The sequence below is a fragment of the Hetaerina americana genome, unplaced genomic scaffold, assembly GCF_022747635.1.
Source record: "Hetaerina americana unplaced genomic scaffold, ioHetAmer1.1.p SCAF_4, whole genome shotgun sequence".
Lineage (NCBI taxonomy): Eukaryota > Metazoa > Arthropoda > Insecta > Odonata > Calopterygidae > Hetaerina > Hetaerina americana.
The window spans coordinates 20,864,173-20,886,075 of NW_027286985.1; the positions used below are offsets into that span (position 1 = coordinate 20,864,173).

The 21,903-nt window shown below is 34.6% G+C and overlaps 1 protein-coding gene across 1 annotated transcript; it reads right to left on the reverse strand.

Moving 5' to 3' along the window:
* Positions 1-1,846: 1,846 nt before the first annotated feature.
* Positions 1,847-19,632, reverse strand: LOC139691902 (probable RNA-binding protein 19). Its single transcript, XM_071589838.1, has 17 exons — positions 19,560-19,632; positions 19,273-19,477; positions 17,812-17,963; positions 17,344-17,646; positions 16,309-16,594; positions 13,394-13,600; positions 11,585-11,773; positions 10,936-11,075; positions 8,458-8,580; positions 8,192-8,327; positions 7,805-7,966; positions 5,245-5,390; positions 3,479-3,681; positions 3,216-3,332; positions 2,551-2,656; positions 2,339-2,462; positions 1,847-1,961 (listed from the first exon to the last, which is right to left on the reverse strand). The coding sequence occupies exons 1-17, from the start codon at positions 19,593-19,595 to the stop codon at positions 1,900-1,902; spliced, it is 2,697 nt and encodes an 898-aa protein (XP_071445939.1). The 5' UTR covers positions 19,596-19,632; the 3' UTR covers positions 1,847-1,899.
* Positions 19,633-21,903: the final 2,271 nt, after the last annotated feature.

Sequence of the window (21,903 nt, forward strand, 5' to 3'; positions counted from 1 at the left end):
CGTAGACTTAAATAGCAACAAGCAATTTAAATGCATTGATACAGGGTATAAGTCAAGTTCAGATGGGAATAACAAAATGAAGTATTGACTGGTTGAGTTACATAAAAAAATAACCTAAGTAATTTGGTTGCTCTATGAGGGTGATAAGAAAATTATATTCAAACAAAAACTATTAGAAACCTACTGATTACAACAAGAGGCCAAAAATAATAATGTGCACACATGCCTGTAAGTTTTCGTCTTTCTCCTCTCTCACACAGGCTAGGAAACCCCCTTCCATGTTCCGCCTAGGTGGAACAATTGTCTTACTGCCGTGGTATGGGGAATCTGGGCAAATTAATCCAAATGAAAATCTTGGGGTGCAGCTTGGGCACAACCCTGAATGGCAAAAACTATTAAGCTACAGCAGTCTCTAAATTTAAATCAAGCACAGTTCAACCAAAAATTGGTGAAACTGTCTCTACCGACAAGATACAATTCCTGATAGAAAAGTCCTATTTAATTATCATTTCGGATTTCTTATGGGTGTTCAATGCAATTTCCTCCACTGATTTATTGATGCTGTTCTCAACTGCCTCAATTATAATATAAATTGTGTCGTCATTGTTTATGATCTTGCAAGGGATTTTGATTTAATCAACTGTAAAATTCTACTTTAGAAAATGCACACAAATGAAATATGAGGTATTTCAAATGATCATGCCTGTGGATGACACATAGCACCCTAAAAAACACAAAGGAAACATTAAAGATGTAGCTAAAAATGTCACCTTTATGATGAAGAACTAGTGCATCCCTGAAAAGTGTTATGATAATAAATAGTCATGATTACAGGAAACAAGTTAAATAGAACCTTTCCTCCCAATGCAAAAAAATATTAACTTTGACCCATATATTAAAATGAATTACAGTCTTATGCATGAAATAGACCAGCGGCCTCTGGCTGCTTCACTTTTCACTACTGTGAATTTAGTTTTACCGCCAAGGACTAGTATAATGCAGTCACCTCTTTTTCCCTGGCCCTTTGACTCCCCACCAAAAACTTTTTCATCTTTTGAAAGTGTGTGAGTCAGTCTCCAAGAAGTTTGCTTATTCATTGGATGGAATGAAGGAAGTTTTTAAGTATGTTGGGCTAAAAAATGGTTAATTGTAATTCATTATGTTAGGATTACTTGAATCCACCCATTGGTTGAATCGTAGATTGGCTATTCTATGAACCATGATGACTTTTTGATAGTAAAAATTGTACACAAAGTCGGTTACCGGTAGGTGTTCCACTTTTAATATAGAAATTGTAGTGATAATGGTAAACTATTACTGAATTTGAGAGTTGACAAAGTTTAGGAAAGACAAGAGATGGGAAGTGACCAATGAGGATAATGTATGAGAAATAGCATAGGAGGTGGTTATATGTTAGGGGAATATGGAATATTTAAGGCTAGAGGAAAGAAAATAAGATAAGGGTTACAACCCTGTTTCAGGGGCAAGGATACATTCTCAGATCAGGTCAATGTGTTCATGCAAATGTATTGCATGCTACCACTGGATAAATTGTGGTGGTGATCAATTGAGCTATCCATATACACCGTGCTTGGTAATTGGCTGTTTCATACTCAAAGAACTCGTACTCTACCTAGGACATGTGGAATGGGAAAGCAATCTGTCCCATTTTTAATTAATTTTAAAGTAATTTTAACTGCATAATGTATATACAAGTTCTAAATTTTTATACTCTTTTGAGGCTCAGTTCACTTCTTGAAGCACTCACTGACAAGGAATGATTTTTTACAATAGTTTTTATTGAAATGTGAGTATTATCACATACTATAGATAAATTTCATTACAAACAATGTTGAAAAACGCTTGATAAAAATAACAAAATCATTCATAATTACTGAGTTACATTTCTTTTTCATTTTCCTCGATGCTTAGAACACTCTTGTTACTGCGTTTTGGTGCACCTGCAAAGTAGAATATAAAAGCATTGAGTGCATGAGGATCAACAGTGCATACATTATTTGTTCTCTCCAGTCATTTCTTATATGGTAAACTTGGCTAATTTCACAGTGCAAATCTTAATTTCATTTGGTGAATTGATCTAAACATGAAAAAATTTTCCATTATTTCTGGCTCAACCTTGTGGAAATTCATTTTAATGAAATTAAGAATACAAAGTAACTTTCCACTGTCCCTGATGATGACGCTTGAGCGTTGAAACCGGTTGTACACTAATAAAGAACAGTGGAAAGTTACTTTGTATTCTTAATTTCATTAAAATGAAAAAATTTGTTGGGTTTCTTGAAACTTAATCAAAAGAGAACATAATATGTATACTGACTTTCACTATAATGTTCCGCTGTTCTTTTCCGAAGTTCATCTACATCTTCCTCATTGGATGCCCATTCTAACACCAACCGCCTCCCGTACAGATGGGTGCTGAAGCTTAGCGCTTTGAATGCTTGCTATGAAAACCAAAAAGGATAACCAAGTTTTATAAGCAGTTAGTGTAGATGCAACAGATTTTTAAAAACATTTGGCAAATCCTCAAACCTTTGCAGCAGCCTTGGTGAGGAACTCCACAAATCCAAAACCACGATGGGATCCTGTGCCAACTAATTTCTTTGGCAATCTGACTGATTTCAAATCTCCAAAGGTCCTGTGAAGAATAAATACTTCTGTATGCTCAAAAATTAACTACCCAAATGCAGATGCATTTCCCACTTGTGTTAGAGAACCTAAAAGTGCAACAAATGTGGGAAAGTACTGGTATCTGACCATTTATATAAAACTGTTTATAGATTATTAAAGCTTTATCTAGCAATACATGTCTATCTATTGATTTTGTACCATCAACTTTCTTTTTCAAACTGAAAAAAATCATTGAGATTTTATGTAAAATTTTGAGAATGCATGAAAATTCATAAATTATGTGCATATCTTCTAATAAGGAGATACTTTCTTTTAGCAAATTTTTTCTTAGTAGCAAAAAGGCTACTGTGGTTTACTACATTATTGATGGCTTAATACCTATGATAGGATACAACTAAGATCTGAAGCTAGGAAATAAACTGGAACCAGAACCACGAAAAAAGGAACAGACTTCACTAGAATGAATTGCAAATTGAAGGTAAGTAGCAAAAAACTGAACTAGTAGGGCAGTTTTCAAGCTGAGGTAACCAACACATTTACAATACAGATAATTTGGTATTACTTACTGGAAAAGCTCTGTCACTTCCTTTGTTTTCGCCTCAAATGGAATGTTCCGGACTAAGATCTTGGACCCTGTTTGCTTGCCAGAAGCTGACTTTTTCCTAGCTGTAGCCACCTCAGATCTAAGCAAACAAAAAAGAATTATTTCATATCTTCACAATAGGAAACAAGAGTAAAGCAATGTTGAATAGCTGATAACTATATAATTTATAAATATAGTATTACTGGTATGGATATGATGTTCCACCTTTGGTATACGAATACTTACTGGACTGCTCGATTTGACCTCTTCAATTCAATGGTGTGGCCCTCAATGGATGAGTTCTGGAGCATCTTCAACGCTTTATCCGCACTGGCCTTCTTCATAAACTGCACAAAGCCAAAACCCATAGAGAGCAATTCTCCTGGCTTTCGAGCATCCTTCTTCTTAGCAATTGTAGCACTGTAGATCTTCCCACACTTATTAAAATGCTGAAAAAATACACTAATTATGATTTAAAAACAGTGACTGTAGGGAAACCAGTTTTGCAAAATTATTACGCTCAAAAGAAACCTCTTTGTTATTTTCCAGTTTTATTGTAATAACAGCGTGGAATATAACAATAATTTTAATTTAAACATGACTGAAAAACTCACAAATATCATTTCCCTGTAATGATTGTATGGTTTGTGGTTGGAATGTTTTTATAAGCAAATGATTATTTTTTTCTAAACCTTCAACAGTTTTATTTGAGCCCAACATTCCCACTAACAATTCATATTTTAATAACTAAATATTGAACAAACAAGGAAAATTTTTGTTTAAAACATAGTAAATTATTATCTAGCTGCAGAGGAGGTAAGTAAAACCAAAGGACAGAGTGAAGTGGCCTACTCAAACAGGAAATAAGAATCCATTCAAGGGCAGCTGTAAGACCAAAAAGCATCTAGCTGGACTGAGGGTTATCTTTTGCCATGTGCATATAAACCATACTAATACAATTATGAGGCTGTATCATCAAAACATAAGATAACAAAGAAAAAGAGCCTATTTATCATAACTATTAATCATAACCGCAAATACAGTGAAGAAATATGAGCAGGTGACCATTTTAAGGGAAAAATTGATTCAAAAAACGTGACTATTGACTCAAAAAGGGACCAATTGTGTATAATCAAAAGATTAATTTTTGATTCAAATTAGGAAGCTAAAAAAATGTTTACATTTTTAAAACATTATGCTAAAAACTCTCAATAATAACAACAGAGCATACTTTGAAACATACTGTAGAACTTTAGGACACATGGATCCAGGACAGCCATCAATTTAGGCGATTTTCAGATTTTAAAAATGGACCAATTAGGGACCTTTCTCAATAAGTTCATGGTTAATAGCTGGCATAAAAAAAATTAGGGCCTCGTAACATTTTATCCATTCATTAAGTAGCTTGCCTGCTGGCTATTCTATCTCTACTATACTGATAAACTTCAATAATCACACAATCTCAAAACAGAGGTACTATGTCTGGAAAATGAAAAATAGAGGTTGCTAACAGGCTAGTTTTATAGTTATCCTAGAGTTACAGAAAAGAAATTCCTAAAAGCAAAACTTGTTTTCTTCTAGCTTTATACTGAAATTTGAAAAATTCAGCATATTTTCAACTTCAATGAATGAATCACACTACAACCAGTTTCACTATCAAAGAAAGCATGAAGCACATAAAATAAAATACACAATTTGCATATCCAGTAGCTCAGGGTATAGGCATAAAATAGAGTTTTCAGATAATATACACAGATTACGATAATAAAAAAGATAAAATAGAACCTTTGAAATTGGAAGGAAAACGATATTATAAATTCACATGACAAAAGTTAGGGCAATACACTCTTATTTTTGGCATCCAAAACCAAAACAGACATTCAAAGAAGCCATACCTTTCACCTACTTCAACTGAAATATCACACATTATAAAGAGAAATGGCAAACAAACAAAGAGTTCTTACGACTCTATGGTGTAAGTAATTGGTTAGCCAAATGGTACAACCACTTACCTCAACTAAATCTTTCTCTTTAGTCTCAAAATTGAGATTTTTAACAAATAAAGTTGCATCTGGCTCAGGTTCTTCATCAATTTCATCTTCAACTTCCTCTTCAGCCACATTTGGTTTAGTATCTACGCACCAATTCTCACTGTCCTCTGGAAAAATAATAGAAATTAAAGTCTAGCCTGTTCATTGCTATACTTTATTGAGAATAATTCAATTTTACAAAATTAAAGTTTTAAATAAAAAGAGGTACTTCCATTCAGAGGATTTTGTTTAACTTGTGTAAGCAATAGAAAATAGGTGTGCAAGGTCTATATTCTTTCCAGAACTGATGCAATATAAAGCATTATCAGCCTAGTAGTTATGGCACTACAGGTGAGTTGCGGCATGTTTATTCCAGATGCCATAAGTAAAAACAAAGGCAAGAACAGAGGCTTGCCTTCGAGGCTCTGAGCATAATAGCCTAGGCCTACTTTTATCAATCTAAACAAGCCAGCACATATTCATTTTGAAAGGGCTACTTTTAAAGCCAGCAAAACCATTAACCATGACTGATCCATGAAATGGACAATTTAGTGAGAGATGGATGTCACCATTGGGTAGATGTGAGGATTAGGGATATAAATGTAACCACTCTTATGGTCTCCAATCATGCAGAATTGCTAGCTAAGAACTCAGAAGATTTACTGAAGGCCATGAATAGCCAACTAAACTAAGGTAACACAGATAATGAAATTAAGGGCAAATGATTCCAAAATGAAAGTAGTCTTTTGGTTAAAGAGACCTGCAAGAATGATTACACAAGTGTGGGGCAGCAATGAATCTATTGAACAGGAAGATGATTTTGCATATGTTAACTGAATGTTCATGAAAGATAGAACACATTAAAGATGAGATCAAAAGATTCCCAAATCATGACAGAATAAGAGAGTAAATGTACAAAAGGGTGCTCCTTCCCAAGGCAAAACTTGGGTACAACAGGATAATCCTTAACATAACCCTAAATGGAATTGGCATGAACTACTTGAGGAGTGTTTGTAGAAAAAAATGAGCGAGGGTTAAAAATAAAAGTTTAGGTTGGCTATGAAATAATGTGGGTTGGATGTTCCAGCGATTAACAATTAAGAAAAACATGTATTCATTTTATTTAGTGCTAACCTAAAATAGCTAAGTCTTGACCAATTTTATTGAATTATAGACATTAACAAAATAAGGACAATGACAACCACCAAAGCCCTAGGCGGAGGAAAACCTAATTAGGTCGAAATGGAACCGATGACCTTAAGGCAGGCAGGCAAAGATATAACCCCACTGCCAATGAGCCAGTTAGGTAAGTAATGTAATATAAAAGTGGGCAATGCAGACTTGGTCTTATGGAAAGAATGGATGACAAATTACCAAATGAGTATATGACAAAAAACTAAATGATTTAAGATGAAGGGATAGATTGAGCCAGTAATGGGTAAATATGGTTGAAACTAGTCTCAAAGTAAGCAATTTTAAAAGTTACAGAAATAGGAAACAATGTCAATGAAAGTGTATGAAGTATGCAAGGACAGGAAAGAAATAAGTAAAAGACAGTAAGTTCCTCTTGATTTTCATCTATGTTAGTCTTAAAAATAAATTCAGAATCAAAACAGGGATGCAAGGGTGGTGTCATACACTGTAACTATGAACATCATGAAACAAAAATCATCAGACTTCCCCAAATGAAATGTCAGCTGGTTTGGGACAAGGGCAACAGAAGAAATAATTGGTGACGAGCTCAAAGGGACCGGAAGAGGGGAAGGAATCGACTGCAAAGAATAAGGAAGGAGACAGGTAAGATTTACACAAATGAGGAATCAGACACGTAATCTCTATTCTTCAAACGGATGCCCCGAATGGAGGGGAAGGTGAAGTCTTCCCATGAAGGTGGAAGCTCTTTCTTTACCACATAGTAGGGTGTTTAATGAATGAATTAATGTCACCACACATGTAAAACTATTGGTAACCTTTAATGGACTGAACTTCATTTGTTCCCTGGTAAAACAGCAATCCTTATTTTAAACTTTAAGGAATGTGTGAGATACATGATCTAGTTTTAGGTAAAGTTAAGATTCCATCCCAAATCATAAGAAGGGGGAGGTAGGTAGAAGTAGGTAGTAGTATTTATTGTTAAGGGAGGTGACCAACAGCTGTGGTCATTTTTGCCAATAGGCATAGGTGGTTAATTTGTTCGGATGATAAGGGAAGTAGGAAGGGCGGAGAAAAACCGGACATCAACTTTAGCCAACTCTTAATGAATAGCAACAAGGGATCCGCAGTTTAAAGTCCCATCTGGTGGATTTGGTACTCCACTTGAAGTTCAGGATACTACTGAAAAATCTTGCCACCTTAGGGATTTGAGCCTGGGCTCTTGGGGTGGAAAGCTAGTGCATTAACCACCAAACCATCCTGATCCACTAGGATGGAGGTGATACATTTCTATACAGATATAATTCATCATGGCAGTCATGACCTGTGATTCAATGCTGTTGCATCATATTTTAACATGTTTGATATACATATATGCTTAATAGTTTACCTTCTTTTGTGCTTGCATCCTTCTCCACACCACAAGTACTCGGAGAAGAAAATGTGTCTTCTGGAGCCCATTCAAGGTATAATGGTAAACTCTTAAACTTAGTGTAGGCCACCTTTCTGAAAGTATTTCTGGCTTCAGTTGGGTCTGAGAATTCAACAATGGCTGAGAACAAAAGAAAATATTTTATTGCACTTTCTCAAACAAAATATGAAAATCAAAACACTAAGTAACAAGTACAAGTGATGGTCAATGCTTTACCTTGAATATTCATATCAAATTATTTAAACATACATAGGTTTAAGGCGAATAGCAAAAAAAACCACAAAAGCAAACAATATTTTAGCCATGAAGGTTTATTTAGAAGATATAACCACAACATGGACATACCTGTTAGCCCACTGGGAGGAAGAATAACCCGTCCCAACAAAGCATGCTTGTCAAATATTTCTCTAATTTCAGATGCCTCAGTTCCTGCAGGAAGATTTTTGACCAGTAGAACAGTTTTAGACCTCTTCTTTGGGGCCTGATCAATAAAATAAAGGTTCAGAATTCATAATCCAACTCTAAAGACTAATCATAACATCCACTCTAAATAAGTTCTTATGTATGGCTTAAACTACTACATCGTTTATATTTTTAATTACTTCACTCACCTGTTCAAAGGCACTCAGTGAAACTCCATTTTCCAGAAGGAAGTCTCGGGTTTTGTTAACTAATTCTGTTTCTCCTAAGGCAAGTCTAACAGCAACACTATTTCCACCACTGGAATCTAACACCTGCCGAGTAGCACATGAATTAAATGCATTATTTCACTGTCCACAATAAATGCATACATCCTGATAATATAAAAACATAATAGTTTAATTAAGCTATGAAAAGTCATTGAGTTGAAATTTCACCTTTTTCAACCACATACTGTGTGAGTGTCATGCGGAGCACTATAGGATTCACAAGTCATTGGCAGGTTACACATTACTTATGAAATTTGTTATGGAATGCATTTGAAAGCAAAGAATAAAATAGCTCCAGTATTATTTAATGAATGAGGAATTTCAATGAGATATTTTTTTGCCAGTAACCTAAATTACTTCCATTTTATGGATGAAAATGATAGAGGTCCCATCATTTGCAAACTAGTTCACAGGGATAACACCAAATAGTTTCTTCTTCAAAAGGTATCAATACAGAGATTCTCTTCACTGCATATGTATAAGCTCTGATGAAAACAAGGCCCATTTTAGTTTATTTACTGGATGATAATGATTTAGTGCCACAGACATAGTACAGCTGAACAGTGAAATCATCTGACCATGGTTCAAGGAATAAGGAAGGAGGCAAATATGGTGATTAGGATCCGAGTCACCAATTACAAAACTATACGACGCTTAGCCCATCCATGTTACCAATCACTGAGAAACAAAGCACTTAAGAAACACATGCTTAGCATGAGCTGTTCTAGAATTTGACCATTGTCCATTGACTAAACCAAATGCCAATATACATATGAACCATTATTATACTAAAGGTTAAGTGGCTGATATGCATATAGATAAATTCATCAGCCACACTTGAAAATGAACAGTTATAAAATATGTTAAAAAACTAAAGAGGACACATTTCACCTCACTTGAAACAAAAATGCAGCAATATGTTCATCAATTAATTCTTCTGTCATTAAAAGTATTCAATCTAATACGGCAGGTTTTTGGAGGGTCCTAATGCATATGCCTTCTTATATCAGCAATCTATAGAGAATCAGAATGACATAAAGAGGTTGGTCCCAGAAGTATCCGGCCTGACCTATAGATGGCGGTAGTTGGTTGAAAAATATCACAGTATCAGATAGTATGCAATCTATGAAGCATATGTTTCAAGTTTGAAGATGCTATGCTGTTTAGTATTTGTTTGGCAGCGATCAATAGTGAACATTTTCAGTGAATTAGTGAAAATGGAGAAAATTGGTCATCGTTATGTGATACTGTACTTTTATTTGAAAGGCCTCAGCACAACCAATATAAAAGCTGAACTGGATTCCACTCTGGGTGAGTCTGCTCCTTCATTAACAACAGTAAAATATTGGGTAACAGAGTTTAAATGAGGCCATGCGAGCTATCAAAATGAGCATCGCACTGGTCGACCAAATAAGGTGACAACTCCAGAAACGGTGAAGAAAATCCATTAAGTGATACTGGATGATCGTCGACTGAAAGTGCGTGAGCTAGCAGACACAGTAGGCATTTCAAAAAGTGCGATAAACTGCATATTAACTGAAAATTTGGATATGAGAAAGCTGTGTGCAAGTTGGCTACCGCGTTTGCTCACACTTGAGCAAAACCAGTGTCGTGAAGATGTTTCAATTGAGTGTTTAGCAAAGTTTCACAGCAACAAGGCAGAATTTTTGCCTCATTCATAAACATGGATGGAACATAGGGCCATTACTTCACACCCAAGACAAATGAACAATCAAAACAATGGATTCAAAAGGGAGAACCGGCTCCAAAGAAGGCAAAGACTGTTTCATCTGCAGGCAAGGTCATGGCATCGGTTTTTTGGAATGCGGGTAGATAATTTTCGTTGACTATCTTAAAAAACATAAACCTATCAACGGTGAGTATTATGCGAACTTACTGCAATGTTTGAGCGAAGTAATCAAGCAAAAGCAGCTGAATTTGGCTAAGAAGAAAGTGTTGTTTCATCAAGGCAATCAAGGCATCAAGACACCAGCTCACAAATCCATCATGCAATGACCAAAAGTCATGAATTAAAGTTTGAATTGCTACCTCAAGCACCCTACTCACCAGATTTATTCCTCTTGGATTATTTTCTATTCGCATACTTGAAAAAAATCGCTCGGGGGTCAAAGATTTTCCATCCGTGAACAAGTGATGTTGGCAGTTAATGGCTATTTTGAGTAGCAAGACAGTTCTTATTATAAAATGGGTCTAACTTATTGAACATCACTGGGAAAAGTGTATAGAGCTGAAAGATGAATACATTTTTTCCCAAATTTTTTGTGTTTTCTGTTTTGGGTCGGGTACTTCTGGGATTACCCACGTACATATGGTGTCATTGCAATTCTTTTAGAATCATTTTGTCACAAAGCTTGAGCAAAGAATTTCCATTTGAATTACCTTTTCCTTGGTAGTATCATAGGCTTTGGCAATCGCATCTGCTACAGCATTATGCCCCAAAAAAAGTGTATTCCAGTTGTGAGATGACTTGGCTTGACTCTTGAGCTTCTTTTCTTTCTTCTGTTTGTAAGTTAGTCCATCTGAAAAGATAGATACCACAGAAATAGCCAAATATTAGGGCATGGAAATTTGAAATATATTTTTAATAATTTGTTGCACGATGAATTTTCAAGCCTTCATTACTAAAACTATTTTATGGCTATTGTACAGGGTGCGGCAGCATAACTTCCTTTTTTAAAGGAAGTTTGCTCGATAAAAAAGGAAGTCATGTTGCCGCACCCCGTACAATTTTCGACTCTTGGAAACAATATAATAAAAAAATTTGATACATTTCAACAAATACATATTTCCTTTTTAGACTTTTACAACAGGCAACATTAATTGAAAAAGTGTATGGAATTCATAAACAATGCATCCCACACTGTATTTGATATTTTCAGGCTTCACTTTGTGGATATTCATTATCACTGAAGTAAAAAAACGATGTATCTTTCTGCCAAATACCTAATCCACCTAATACCTAATAATTACCAAATCCAAAACAAAGCTATAATTTACTTAAATTACTACGATTTATGGCAAAACATACCTAAACTCTCATCATCCTCAGGTTTGGCTTTCCCAGGTAAGAGATGCAGCATGCGACCATGAAAGACTTTCCCATCCAACTCTGAGAAGGCCTTCACTGCATGTTCTGGTATCATAAATGTTACAGTCCCATAACCTTTTGGTTTCCTTGTTATCCAATCCACAGGAACATTCACTTCAACGACAGGTCCTAAAATTTACCAATAACACATCGGTATAACAATTGATTCTGGGGGAAAATAATTCACACAATGAGATTGAATTAAGCAATAAAGATCCAAACACCAATTCTTTAAAAATTGCTTCCTTTCACATTCAACCCCACGAACTTAATTTTCTGTTAGTCAATTAGAAAAACAGAATCTGATCCCATAAACAGATACATCTACTTTGGCATGAACAAAACTTAAGTAAGCAATTCTCAATTTGTAAAACTGACCCTAGCACTTTTAATGCTTAATGTGGTCTTATAATAAGTTTATCATACTGTAGAATCTTTATCTGCAAGTAATTGTTTGAAAACTGAAAATACATAAAGACTGACAACACATCAATTAAAAAGTAAGTAAGTACTTTTGGAGAATAAAAATATGGTTCATATAAAATCCAGCTCTGCAGGTGATTAAAACACATTACCAATCTCTCTTCTAAAATTCACTTTTCTGCAAAGGTAAAAAATTAATATTTTAGAATTTTTTAAGAGCACAATTTTTTGTAATCCCTTGCTAAACAAGAAAAACATATAAATGAGCTATTGGTCCTACATTGTACATATCCCTAGAGATGTATTTGTATCCTAAATAAAAGTGAAGATATATTAATGAAATTCAATGGATCAGGTAAAACTTAACTCTTCTCAGCAAACACAAGGATGCAATTTGCAGTAGCTTTCAATTCAGCAAGACCGTAACCGATTCATTTGCAAAAACTTTCCATGTTTGTTCAGAAAAGTAAATGTAGGGAGTTCCTGTGTAAGCTTATTGCTAGTTTAAATTATTACTTCAGTTTATTTTTAAAAGGTTACCATAATATTTATATTTACTGCAAAAAATAGAATATAAAAAAAACACAATATTTTGTCTTAGAAACAGAAGAGAATGGGTAAAATAATTTATTAATATGACTGAGCTGAAACTAGAATCAAAGGATGGGACATATGGAAGAAATCACGGATATAATGGAATTTTCCTTATGCACATGCAACTGAAACCAAGGCTTTTCTTGACAGTTCCAACGCAAAAGGATTTTAACTGTCAAGAAAAGGATGACGGGAATGTTTGTATGCACTTGGTCTAAACAATTTATCTAAAGCATAACGTCTCTCTTTCTCCATCTAATTTTCTCAATCTTTCTTTGCACCAATCAAATAAAATGCCTCAATCATCAATTTTGTAACAATCAATCATCCAAATACACTTCCCCACATGTCCTCTATACCATGCACATTTCTAACCAAAATACTGCCCACATACATGTGGAAATTGTTACACCTACTCTAATTTCATCTTACTTTAATATACCTGTAAACCCTAGTTTGTCTACTTAATTATTTGATTTCATTTGCTTTCTTTATCTTCATCCCATTTATGCTTTCATTTATGGTCACTTATTCAATTAGAATTGATAAGTTTAAAAAGTATTTTAAAAGTATAAAAGTGCATATACTGGAGAGATGGGTGCCTCATTAAAAATCTTTTCATGGATGTCTTCTTCAGACTATACAAGTACGGGAAGCACAAGTAAAATCAGGGTTTTGTTAAGAGCAAAGGCTGCTACGGAGTTTAAGGACTCAATGCATTAGAAAACTCACCGTATTTTGCAAAAAGTTCCTCAACATTTTCCATAGTAACAGTATATGCCAGATTACGAACAAATATTCTTCCAGATTCACCAATTGTCTCTTCATGCTGCAAGCTTTCTTCTTGATCTTTCCATTTCCAAGAAGAAGGCTTATCTTGTTCTCCAGCGGCTATGCTATCTTTCTCCTCATATTTATTGACCATTATTTGCCGACCAGCTGAAAGGGATTATTTTTACAATAATAAAAGTGCACTGTTTATTGAAAAAAAAGCCTGATTCAAACATTGAAAACAAAGCACCAGAGAAAAAAGGGCCTAGTTCAAGATTTCCTAGCCTTTTATGAATTTAATGTTGGTATAATTTGGAAAGCCATAAGTGTGAAATACAAATAAAGGAATAAATATAGTTTTTATCCCACAAGGAGACATTTCATGCTTATGAGAATTCTTTGTTTTACTGATTACATATATGTAGTATATAGGGCAACCACTCTTTAAAACTCCTAAATTTGCTTCATTAGGCATTTATTCATGAATACTCGGAATTGTGCCTTCCCAACATATATTATGGTGTTGACCATGGAACTGCACAAAAACTTACACTAATGTCAGATTGTATTACATCACAATACTTTTATTTAAAGACAATACGTACAAAATTCAATAATTTCAAAGTATTTTGATTTAACTAACTGACATTCCCAATTCATCAACTTCCTTGAATTTTCAAAGGTTAAAGCAAACTTAATAAGCACTAAGAACTTGAATTACGATGCTTCCTTTTTACTATAAGTATGAACAATCAACTTTGGGGAAGGCTTACTTTTCACTAGAACCTTCATGGAGATGCAACAACTTCCAAGTGTAAAAATCATTCTCCTTGCCCTGGATTCCAACAAGGCAATTGATTTTCACATTTTAAGATTGTTGCATAGTAATGCGCATTAACAGATGACCCCATTAACAGTTACTGTTGTTCCTGCAGTCTCTTTGAACTTCTTGGGGATATTTTCCAACAAAAGAATACCATCCAGTGCTAGCTTTGACTAAATTTAACCACCTGTGATAAAATTGCACATTTTAAATGGTGGAGGAATTGGAGTCATGATTTGTCACTTGGCATCCTAGGAGAAATTTCAGATTGGTTCCATACTACAATCATTTCATTTGAAAATGGCAAATAATAAAACCTTGAGTGAACTTTGGTAGCACTCATCACTTATACAAAAACCAAAATCACATACATATTCTTTACACTTCAAAGTGTGCTATCTCAAAATTCTATTTCAGGTTACCTTTTCAATTTAAATTGAATTTAAAATAATTCCGTCGCCTATAATAAGACTTCTTGCCTGTAATTTGATTGAGTTTAATGATACACACCTAATTCAGGTCCCCACAATTAGGTAAGCATGTGATAAATCAAGGAAAAATGGGGAAGGGAAAGAATAAGCCCAACTATCGCAGGTTTATTCAAGTTTTTTTTCCATTCTCAATGAATAAGTAGAAACTCCAATCCTGCATTTTAATATTTCAGTCAATATTTTTATCTCATCAACTGTATCATTAACACATATCCTTATTTTATTGGGCTATTATCTAAATTTTAAGCAATTTAACACAAGGTTTTTGATGACATTTTTGAGAATTATTTAATGCATAACCTTTATAAGTGAAATTCAATTTAAAAAAATATTATTATAAAATGCCTCATTTCAACTGAATTTTTTTAAATTCTATCTATTGCAAATTACCAATGCTGAATATTATATGCTAAAGAGCTATTTATATTTTTCAATTTAATACGATTAAAATAATCTTCTCGTATGCACTATTGCTTTATTTAAATCTAAAAAATTATACCCTGATACTGAATTCGGGAGCATTTTGTTCTATGAGATACATTTAATGCTGTAGGCTGTAATGAGAAATGGCCAAGTGAACTGTCAAGAACATGTGGATCAAGTGTGTACTGTTTTCATAATGGGAGGGCAGCTGGGAGATTAATAAACAGATGATGAAAAAAATAAAGAATACACACACAATAACTCATAAAATACCATCATTGGATTAATTTACCAGTTAATCCATTACATTTCAGAAGAATAATTGCATACACTATGTAGATTGACAAGTTTACATAAAGTACCTAGCCATAAATTTTCACTGCTCAAATATTATGTCAAACTTCTGGTGAAAACAAAGTGATATTAAATTATTAACTCTAGGGTGAATCATGCTTTTCAACATCTTACCTTTATTGGCATAAACCATTCAATCTTGGAGAAATATTTTTTTTACGCTACACTGGATTATAAATAATGAACTAGCACTTGCACTACAACTGAAATTTTACATAACTCACGGTAAAAGGTGGTAGTTTAATGGGAGGCGACCGACAGCTCAGGTCATTTGTGCCATTAGGGATGGACAGGAGAGGATAAAGGGTGGAGAGAAACCCAGTGTCAGCATTAGCCTATTCTTAACAAAAGGCACCTAGGGGTTCGCAGCTTAACGTCCTATCCAATGGATGGCGTACTCACTCAAAGTGCCCTCCATAAAGCACCTCAAGTAGGGATCGGGACACCACTGAAAAATATCTTTCGCCCCTGGGATTCGAACCCGGGCCCTCAGGGTGGAAAGCCAACACATTAGCCACAGCTCCATCCCAATCCCCCTACACAGTAACAAACAAAATTCATGTGTGAAATCTATAACTGAAACAAAGAAGCTACCCGCATTATCTAGCATTAGAGTAAATACAATGTTGCACACCGCTAATGACACCAATGATTCAGTGAATTTGGGAAAAACAACAGAATAACATAGAACCCTGAAACAAGGTATAAATCAATAAGAGATTGAAAGACCCCCATGAAGTGGTGTACAGATTACTGTGAGATTTTCAGAAATTGCTGTGACTCACCTAAAAATCCTTTATTTTTTCCAAGTGCCTGCTTCATTTCTCTCTCAGTGCGAAAACCAACATAAGCGATACCTTTGATGCGAGGAGGCAGACGAATGGAGTACGGCTTGAGGGGATGAAAAAAATGTCGAACATGGCTTTTCCTAGCTTTGAACCCTAGGCCACGAATCTTAACAGTGAACAATTCAATCGGCTCCTTCTTTGGCTTCTTCTCTGTGACATCCGCTTTCTCTGACTTGCCATCTCCTTTTTCATCATTCTTCATGCCTTTCAGATTTTGCAGGTACTGAAACATTGAAATTACAACAGTAACAATATGAATAATCAACAAAGGTACTTACTAACAATAACAGTAGTGAACCAGTGGCATACCTGTTAGGAGTGTATATTGACACACTAACTTATCTTAGTTTAAAATAATCTCAGATTAGCAACAATCAACATAAACTGTATCATCCTTTCAAATTCATAGAAAAATATTATCCATTAATCTTTGCATGATCCCCATTTAACAAAATAGTATTCCTTCAGCTGACTCCAATCCTCCAACCGATAAAAGCTAACAACTTAAATGTTGGCATGTCTTTAAGCAAGGTACTACAGTAATCAACTTAATGAATAGCTTGATATGTGAAAGTACAGCTCAATGAAAACTAAGACCAATGTTGAGTGAAATTCACACATCAGGTTAGGAGGACGAATTTCATTCCCTGTGCCACCAGTGATTTCCCAGCAATATCTAAAAATCACTGAGTTTCGGTGACGATGAAGGTCCTTAAAATACCCCTAAATAAACAAAGAATAGTTTGAAATATTTTATTAAGATGAATATAACAATAATCTCCTTCATTTAATATATCCATGCTCCCTAGTCTACTTTAAAGTTACAACTCTGTAAGGCATAGTGTCTGGCGCAGTACAGGGATTTTAGTTTGATGAGATAATCTCCTATAGCAATTCAAGTGAATCAACTTAGTTCCTCGAGTTTTGTACGATAACTTATCATTTTAAATAGCACTAAAAATCATAACACACCTCAAAGTCTGAAATATCTTTGTTTGCAAGGTTGTCATTTTCATCCTCTAGTCCTTCAGCATCATCTGAATCTTTATCATTGTCGGTGGAATCCTCTTCTTTGCTATCGCCCCTACTTCCATCACTTTTTCCTTCCTCCTCATGGGAGATGTTGCTGATGTTCAATTTACTTTTCTCCTTCTTTGATGCCGAAGAAGATAACATTGCTAGTTTCTCATCAAGAATAGCATCATTGCTCCAAACTGCTTTCTTCGTCTTCATGTGAGTTTCCATGTATTCAGCAAACAATGGATCATTCTTGTGCTGTGGAACATAAAATTCTATCTCAAGCAATTCAAATTACACATTGTAAATCACATTCAACTAATTTAGTAAAGATCCCAAATCAAGCACAACATCAGCTATAATAAACTAAAATGATTCCTGATTTATCTATATCCACAACTGCAGAAGTCTCCATTAAGATACCTTATTTATTTTATCAATAATTCCTTTCTCCTTTTCTTCCTCTTCTGATTCATTGTCTTGGATCTCATTTTTGATAACTGTGCTTTTCTTTTCTTTACTTATAGAAGAATCACTTGCATACTTACTCCAAGATTTTGGCTTATTTGGATCACCTGGGAAAGAAATGAATGGCATAAACTTGATGGGAAAGAATATTATAGGCACCCTTCTCAATGAAGAAAACTGGGAGATCGATTTCTCATTTGAGCTATAAATCAAATGGCTTATGGCAAAACAATCTAGATGAAAACTCTGGGAGAGAAGAATTTAAATAAATCAATACATGCTATTTTAGTAGGAGTGAAAGTATAGTTAACTAACATTTAAACAACAAGCAAAGAAAACATTGTAGATTCTCAGCAAATATATTGTCTTTCTACTGTTAAAATTTATTTCATAAAATTCAAATTTAACACATATTTAGAAATTAGCTTCTGGTTTTTAAAATGCTATGTTTTCATTGAGCTTTACTTAGACTTAATCGTTGACTTCTGAAAACTTTTCATGAAGCAGTTATTTTACATTGACCTTCTAATTGTTTTTTCTACTGCACAGATATATGAATTCTAAATCCTCACCGTAGCATAAAATAATTATACTAGCTTCAGCAAAAGTTATGTAACTATCCTTAAACCAATTGGCCACTCACATTTCGGACAAGAAAGTTCTATCGACAGAACGCTATAATCAACAAGAACATCTTAGCTGGTGTAAGCTGTCACCTTAGGAGCTCCATGATTTGTCCTTTGGGGTGATGAAGTCCAATGGATGGAGCATTGCGTTACAGACCAGAAGACTTAATGTTCAATTCTGGATGATGCCTCTAGGTTTCACCTAAACTGTGCGATTCTTAATTACCAGACATTCCTGGGAAGCCACAAGAAGGGAGCCGGTTCCCTGGGATGTTGTGTAAGTTTCACGTAATTGGGCCAGGCAATTCCTAGACCAACTCGCCAACTTCTTTGCCCAAGCAATTCTTCTTCTAGTATCCCCACTACTTTGACCCTATTGTTCCAAAACACTTCCAAGATATATTAACAGTCCTAACCGCTCCAGGTTTTTAGCTCCCATTTCAGGCCCCGTTCTCGTAAAACTCAACCTGTTTTGTTTACATTAATGTTTGGCATCAAGCCATTGCTCAATTACTGCATTAGTTAACATATTTTACAGACTTTAATGGTTATTTACTCGATTGTATCGTCTTTTTACTATACATCTGGATTCCTAGGGCAGGTTTTCAAACATTTAAACGAAGAAAAATATAAATATTTATAACCGTGTCATCAACAATGGCATCGTTAGAATTTTACCAAAAAATACCCGGTTTAACAAAATCAACTATTTACAGAATAACTTTACTATTTCTTCATTACTTTTTCTGCATTACCTGTATTAATACAACGATTAGAAACTTGTACTTACCCAAATCTGCGCATAATTCCACTTTAATCTTGGTAGCATTTAAGTATGTGTTATTGAAATACTCGAGAGCTGCCTTACTCTCTTCTTCTGATTTATATCCGACGAAACCAAACTGACGGAATTTACCATCCTTAGTATATTTCAGCTGAATATCAGTGATTGTCCCTTTCGAACTGAAAATTTCTTTTAGTTTGTCAGCCGTAATCTGCAAGAAACGGATATTATGGATTGCACATGAAAAATAATTTCGGAAAATAGATCATGTTTTGCTGGCAATATATACTCACAGAATTCGGCAAATTTTTCACGATTAAACGAGACATAACACAGTATCTATCTAAATATTTGTCCCACGTGCAAACGACGCATTTCGTTGCGTATTTCCTCAAAAACTTTAATGGAGTGTTCGGCATGGATTATTCTCATAGTTTTGAACGTTTCAAACGCATGCCCTTTCATCCCTGGTGAAAATTTAACAAACCTTTCCTCCCGATACAATTATAGTTAACTCATTCAACTTTTACCCGATTAATTAGTTATTATAGCTTTACCTTCAATCAACGCTTGCATCACTGTTTCACGAAGTGTGTTTAAATTTCCATGAACGCAATAATGTGCATTAAACGAGGAAAAAGATTCATTCCTATCAGCCTTTCAGTATAAGAGTTTATATTTGTGGGTCGAATGCCAGAAATCTAAACAGCAATTCTAGGACTGTGAAGAAATAAAAAACATAAATTATGATTTCAACAGTTTATTGCCACCTATTGCAATAACTGATATTTCTTATAAAAATATTTTTAAATCAAGGAAAAACCGGCCATGCTTTTCACATTCATGCTAACAGTTTTCTATTCTCTTTTTTCAACCATCTATCAATTGCACTACCCATTCAATAGTATTGCGCAACTGATTCCCGAGTTGGATTAAATGCCATTGATGGGCAATTCTAATTGTGATGGCCAACGGCCTCAGAACGAGTTGACAGCCTTTATGTCCTGAAAAAAAGGACTCAATAGGTTATCAGTAAGTCATATGTCATGCAGGGGAAAGAGTTTGTTTAGGAGAGGATGGGGCGTTAATAGGTAAAAGAAAAGATAAAGGTGGCAATGCCATTGAAAAAGATAGGTGGTCCAATTTTCTCATCTTAAAACTTTTTAACTTACCTTCTCTCCACTTCATCCTTATCCATGCTCTGGTGAGAACTGAAATCTTTTGGCACACCCAAAATTTAAGTACATTGAACATCTACACTAGAGTCTGCAATCACCAACATATTTCCCTCATCAACAGCAGAAAATAACACAATAATTAGCAGAGCAAAATTACAGCTCAACCAATGAAAGGAGTTATCAGAGTTCAACAACTCTTCTACAATTTTGGCAAGTCACTAATCCCTTTTAATTTCCTCTTCCTTATATCACCTTCTTTTCATCCAGCTCTCTTTCACAAAATAATTGGCTATTTAATTTTTTTGCACAAAGCAATAACCCATTGGACTGTAGTTGAGTTCTATTATCCACATGAAAAACTGTAGATGAAAGACTGTTTTGTTGAACAATATATTTTTTGTGGTAGTTAAAGGACATTATACACCATGGGTTTTTCTTCTGTATTTCCTCCCTCCCAAAACCCACACACTGCCACTACATTCTGATAATTTGCATTCAATTGACGAATAAGAAAAGCCTGTAAAAAACTGATGATGGCTCAGTGAAAGTTCCAGTGAATTATTAAATAAAATTCATTTCAAGTGGAAAAGTTATCAACCCTTAAAAAAAAACAATTGGAGTATTCATAGTTACATCAATATAATGTTTCCGAGCACCTATTATTTATGCCTTATGGCAACATGCATAGCTAGAAATAGATTAACTAATTCACTAGTTAAATTCATAATAAATAACTGATCGAGGCACTTTTCCACTGGATAATTTTTTTATTTTACGACCGGGTTTTTAGACCTGATGATGTAGCACATTGAACCCCGGTCATAAAATAAAAAATTTCATCAAGTGGAAAAGTGCCTCGATCAGTTATTTATTATGTTCGACTTCCACCACATCATGCTCAAAGCTACTCAATTTGTAGTTAATTTCATGTTTAGCATGTGAACAATTGTAGACATCATTTGACTTAGCCTGAGGGTAATGCCCATTGCATTTCTATCCAGGTATGCAGTATTATGAAACCTTATTAGAAATTAATATTAGCACTCAAATTAAGTAGTACATAAAGGTGTTTAAACACACTTTTTCACTAAATTCACTTTTAAATAATTTTAGTGAGGTAGTGCACAGCTAATGGTAAGGGAGGCAGGAATAAAGTACGTAGGGATTACATAAAATTAAATTTCTCATTGAACACGCTTTAGTTAACCAGTCTGCCAAGGAGTTATAATCATTGCACATTAGCAAATCAGAGTGACAGGAATGGAATGAATAACAATGTAAACAAAATAAAGGCTAAGAGGCTTTCGAGAAGGAGAAAGACTTCCTTAACACTAAATTTTGAGGGCAAAAACTAGAGCAGGTTTTTATACAAAGATGGCCAAAGTATTTCGGACAAAACAAGTAGAATTGTGTTAAGAGTAACCAGCTTTTACAAGGAGTTGGCGCCAAGGACATCAAA

What these genes read in the sequence shown, in the direction of transcription:
- LOC139691902 (XM_071589838.1), bottom strand. Translation starts at nt 19,595, where the DNA reads ATGTCTCGTTTAATCGTGAAAAATTTGCCGAATTCT. An exon ending in TGAAAAATTTGCCGAATTCT is followed by an intron (nt 19,478 to 19,559) that starts GTGAGTATATAT and finishes CGTTTCTTGCAG; the next exon opens with ATTACGGCTGACAAACTAAA. An exon ending in GAAGTGACAGAGCTTTTCCA is followed by an intron (nt 2,657 to 3,215) that starts GTAAGTAATACC and finishes TATTCTTCACAG; the next exon opens with GACCTTTGGAGATTTGAAAT.